At 40.1% G+C, this 3928-nt stretch overlaps 1 protein-coding gene across 1 annotated transcript in view; it reads left to right on the top strand.

Moving 5' to 3' along the window:
* pdk1 (pyruvate dehydrogenase kinase, isozyme 1) overlaps positions 1-2879 on the top strand; it is a 32658-nt gene extending 29779 nt beyond the window's left edge. Inside the window, exons 5-11 of the mRNA XM_008399276.3 lie at positions 484-579; positions 677-754; positions 835-911; positions 999-1097; positions 1199-1309; positions 1554-1667; positions 1765-2879. Of these exons, the coding sequence (XP_008397498.1) occupies positions 484-579; positions 677-754; positions 835-911; positions 999-1097; positions 1199-1309; positions 1554-1667; positions 1765-1905 (716 nt within the window). The 3' untranslated portion in view covers positions 1906-2879. The remainder of the gene's footprint in view (positions 1-483; positions 580-676; positions 755-834; positions 912-998; positions 1098-1198; positions 1310-1553; positions 1668-1764) is intronic.
* Positions 2880-3928: the final 1049 nt, after the last annotated feature.

Below are 3928 nucleotides of genomic sequence, written 5' to 3' on the forward strand. Positions count from 1 at the left end.
CACTCAAGCATGTGTTGAAGAGATACAAAAGCAGTGTCAAAATTTCTCACCTTGTAAATATAGCTAAATCATTTTTTGCACCTGGGTTGGTTTGAAAGCCCTCCAATTAAATATTTTACTCCAGCAGAGTTCAAGTCTGTAGTTGCTGTAATTGCCATTCTCACATAGGATTCCTGCCATCTAACCTGCCTAAAACACAGGATAGGCTGTAATTCAGGTCATTCATTTAATGCATAAACATTTTAAATGTCAGATACAGTTAAACATGTAAAAAAAAAAATTATGAACTGTTGTGAATTATTTGGAAATTTGTAGATTTATATCATTCACTCTACCACATATATAAACATGTTTAGGAAAGTTCATGTTAATGTCTAGTATCTATCAGGAAGTGTTTTTATATCGTCGTAAATTCATGCTGCTCGTCGTTTCTCATTTACCGCGTGGAGTTATTCACTCTCACTCTCTGCCTGTTGTTTGCAGCTCTTCTGTTTGGCGGGAAGGTCAAGGTGAATCCTGCACACCCCAACCAGATCGGCAGCATCGATCCACACTGTGGTGTCAGTGAGGTTATCAGAGGTACCTGTCGTTGACATTATTATTGTTTTTTTTAAAGATTCAGTTCTAATAATTAAAAAAAACCCAACAACAAAAAAAACCCTCAATTTTCTTGCAGATGCCTTTGAAAATGCTAGAAACCTTTGTGACCGTTACTACATGAACTCTCCTGAGCTCATTCTGGAGGAATTTAATGGTAATTTATTCAGAAAGAAGTTATGTTCTTTTCCTATTGAACAGTTTCAGCTGAACCAGTTTTCTTGTTTATCCCGTCAGCCAAAGACGAGGGGAAACCCGTCACTGTTGTCTACGTTCCGTCTCATCTGTACCACATGGTGTTTGAGCTTTTTAAGGTGAGCCTTTCTTTGCTCTTGTTCTGGTTTCTCAGTTTCTAAATCACGGTGGGCCGTTGTCGAAGCTTTTTGTCACGCTCGTTGCAGAACGCCATGCGGGCCACCATGGAGTTGTACGGCGACGCCATGGAGTATCCTCCCGTTCATGCACAGGTTGCGCTGGGCTCTGAGGATCTCACTGTCAAGGTAAAATGGAAACTGAACTCCAGTCCGGCTTAATCTTTACAAGCAAAGCTTCAAACTTAGGTTTGTACAGTCGTCGGATTAATCTGTGTGTTCTTGATCAGGTGAGCGACCGTGGAGGTGGCGTGCCTCTGCGTAAGATCGACCGGCTGTTCACCTACACGTACTCCACAGCTCCGCGGCCCAGCATCGACGGCTCCCGAGCCGCTCCTCTGGTCAGTGTGAACGGTGAAAATGCACCTCTTCTTGCTCGAAGCCTTTTTAGAAATTTGATTTGCACCACATTAGGCGAGATAAATTTAAGTTTATATGCAGGAAGTTTACCCCAAACAAAAATAGGTGAAACATTTTGAATTTTATTCAGAATTTTTATTTGAATTTTGGAGGTTAAAGAAAACAGCTCCTTCATTGAGAAATATTGAAAAAAAAAATAATAATTACATCCAAGCTTTTCCACAGGCTGGCTACGGCTACGGCCTGCCCATCTCTCGCCTGTACGCTCGCTACTTTCAGGGAGACCTGAAGCTCTACTCTCTGGAGGGATATGGGACGGACGCAGTGATCTACATACGGGTAACCGAGTTTCGCCGCAAGCATTTAAAGGCTCCTTCGGCTGAACGAGGGGAAGAAAAAAAGAAAATAGCAGAATTTCCTCTCCGTCTTGTTCCAGGCGCTGTCCACGGAGTCGATCGAGAGGCTCCCGGTGTACAACAAGTCGGCCTGGAAGCACTACAAGGCGATGCACGAGGCCGACGACTGGTGCGTCCCCAGCAAGGAGCCCAAAGACCTGACCACGTTTCGCAGTTTCTGAACCCAAAGAGTGAATTTGTTTGCAGCAGTGTATTTAAAAAAAAAAAAAGCTTCTTGTTGACGACTGCTGTGGCGATTTGCTCAAAGAAAGAAGAAAAAAAGTATAATGGGAGGAAAGTTTTGTGCCATATATTTTACCAGATGTGGTGATTAGGACCTGGTTTGCTGTGAAACACGGAGTTAAGCACAACCAGCTCTGGATTCGTTTCCAAGCTCGCATTCCTGTCAACTGAATAATGAAATGGTGTCATATGTACGTTTTTGTTTGTTTTGTTTTGTTTTTTTAAGTATAGCTGCAGCATTCAGAATAAGAGCATCATTTTACTGCAGTTTGGTAGAAGAATTTATTTTCGCTTCAAAACGGCTTCAGTAGTTTCAGTTTGTAGCTGTGGTCATTTGTCTTAAAAAGAACAAATAAGAAGCATTGATGTAAATTAGCTGCTTTTTTGGGTTGTTGGACATTTTTGTTTGATTTTGAGATATTTTCTCTTGAGGATAGTTAGAAGCTTTAAAGCAAACCTGCACCTTTTTTCTCTTTGTTTTGATGAAAATATTCAACAGGACTCTGTTACAACTGTCTTAAAAATATGTACATTAGACATTTTATTGTAATATTTTGGATTTTCTGTTCCAACCGAGATTCAGCACCTTTCAAATGAGATCGTATGAGGATCCTGTCATCTGTAAGTTAATACGCTGCAGTATAGAGACCTGTTTGTGTTAGCTTTAGTTCACTGTTGATATGTTGCACTAGAAGCACTTATCTGTAAGATTTAGCAGAATATTTTGTATTAAAAGCTCTATGCAGAGTAGAGGGAGGGAGATGATGGTTCAGTCTTCAGATATTGGTTCAGCTGTGCAGCAGCACTCCATGTTGCCGGACTGTTGAGGACATTCAGTGTCTCTGTGTGTTTCTCAGAATATGATATATGCTGCTCTGTTGGGACAAAGGCTTGAATAAATTATTTAAATGACTGTTGTTAAAAGTCTGTTTAGCTGTAAAGTAACACTCACTACAGCAAAAATGAGCAAAAAACTAAATTTAAAATCACATTGTGTCAGTGTTAGCAGCTGAACTGCTAAACTGGTATCTTTGGGATTCTGGAAAAATGTAACTAAAAGCCATATTTTGAACATAAGACGCTGTGTCAGACTAGGGAAGATTGAATATTTGGCAGAGAACTGAACTGGAAAAAGAAGCTAAAACTCTCAAGGGTGGGGGGGATGTAAGAAATTGAAAACACTTTTAAACCTTTGCTTCATAGAAATTATAAAGCTTTAACCCATTTAATAATTAAACCCTGACAATGATTTTTATTTGAATTATCTTGTAAAGGTTGAAACATTTGCGGAAGATTGTGTGAGATTTATTTTTCAAAGATTAACAATTTAATCCACATCACTGGTGTTGGTGCTCTTCATACCATCAAGGTTATAACTATGAACAAGTTTGATATGAATTGTTTTGAGCATATCAAGTATATGAAACCAACTATGGTCTTTATTTTTTAAAGCCCTGTTCTGCTGTATTAAGAATTCTCTTATTTTGAAGAATATCTTAAATTTACGTTACTGCTCATGTTGTCATGGTCATTCCCGCCTTTTCTGAGCAATAATTTTCTCCCTTTACGCCACCTCTATTTTTAGGCACAGTGGCGAAACCTCAAACAGCTACTGCGCAAGTTACTCGAGTCTGTTGCTAGGTAACTAAAGAGCGACTTGACGCCACCCGCCATCAGAGGTTGAGCGGCTAAGCCCTTCCTCAGCCTACATCCCCCAGAATTCTGTGCGGTCCTGGATTGGAGTGCACTTTATTGCCCAGCCCTACACCACCCAATGTGATCACATTTTAACCTGTCACTATTCGTTTGAGATTTATAGTTTACATCTCCATGGTAACTCAAAACCATTCGCCACCTGAAGAGGAAACGTGTTGCTTTAACTGTGGATAGCTAACGTTTGCAGTACGCTATTTAGCTGTGACTTAAGCTACAGTGTGAAACGAAGACAATAGAAGCCATGAG

Source organism: Poecilia reticulata, chromosome 2, assembly GCF_904066995.2.
Source record: "Poecilia reticulata chromosome 2, P_reticulata-male-v2, whole genome shotgun sequence".
NCBI classification, from domain to species: domain Eukaryota; kingdom Metazoa; phylum Chordata; class Actinopteri; order Cyprinodontiformes; family Poeciliidae; genus Poecilia; species Poecilia reticulata.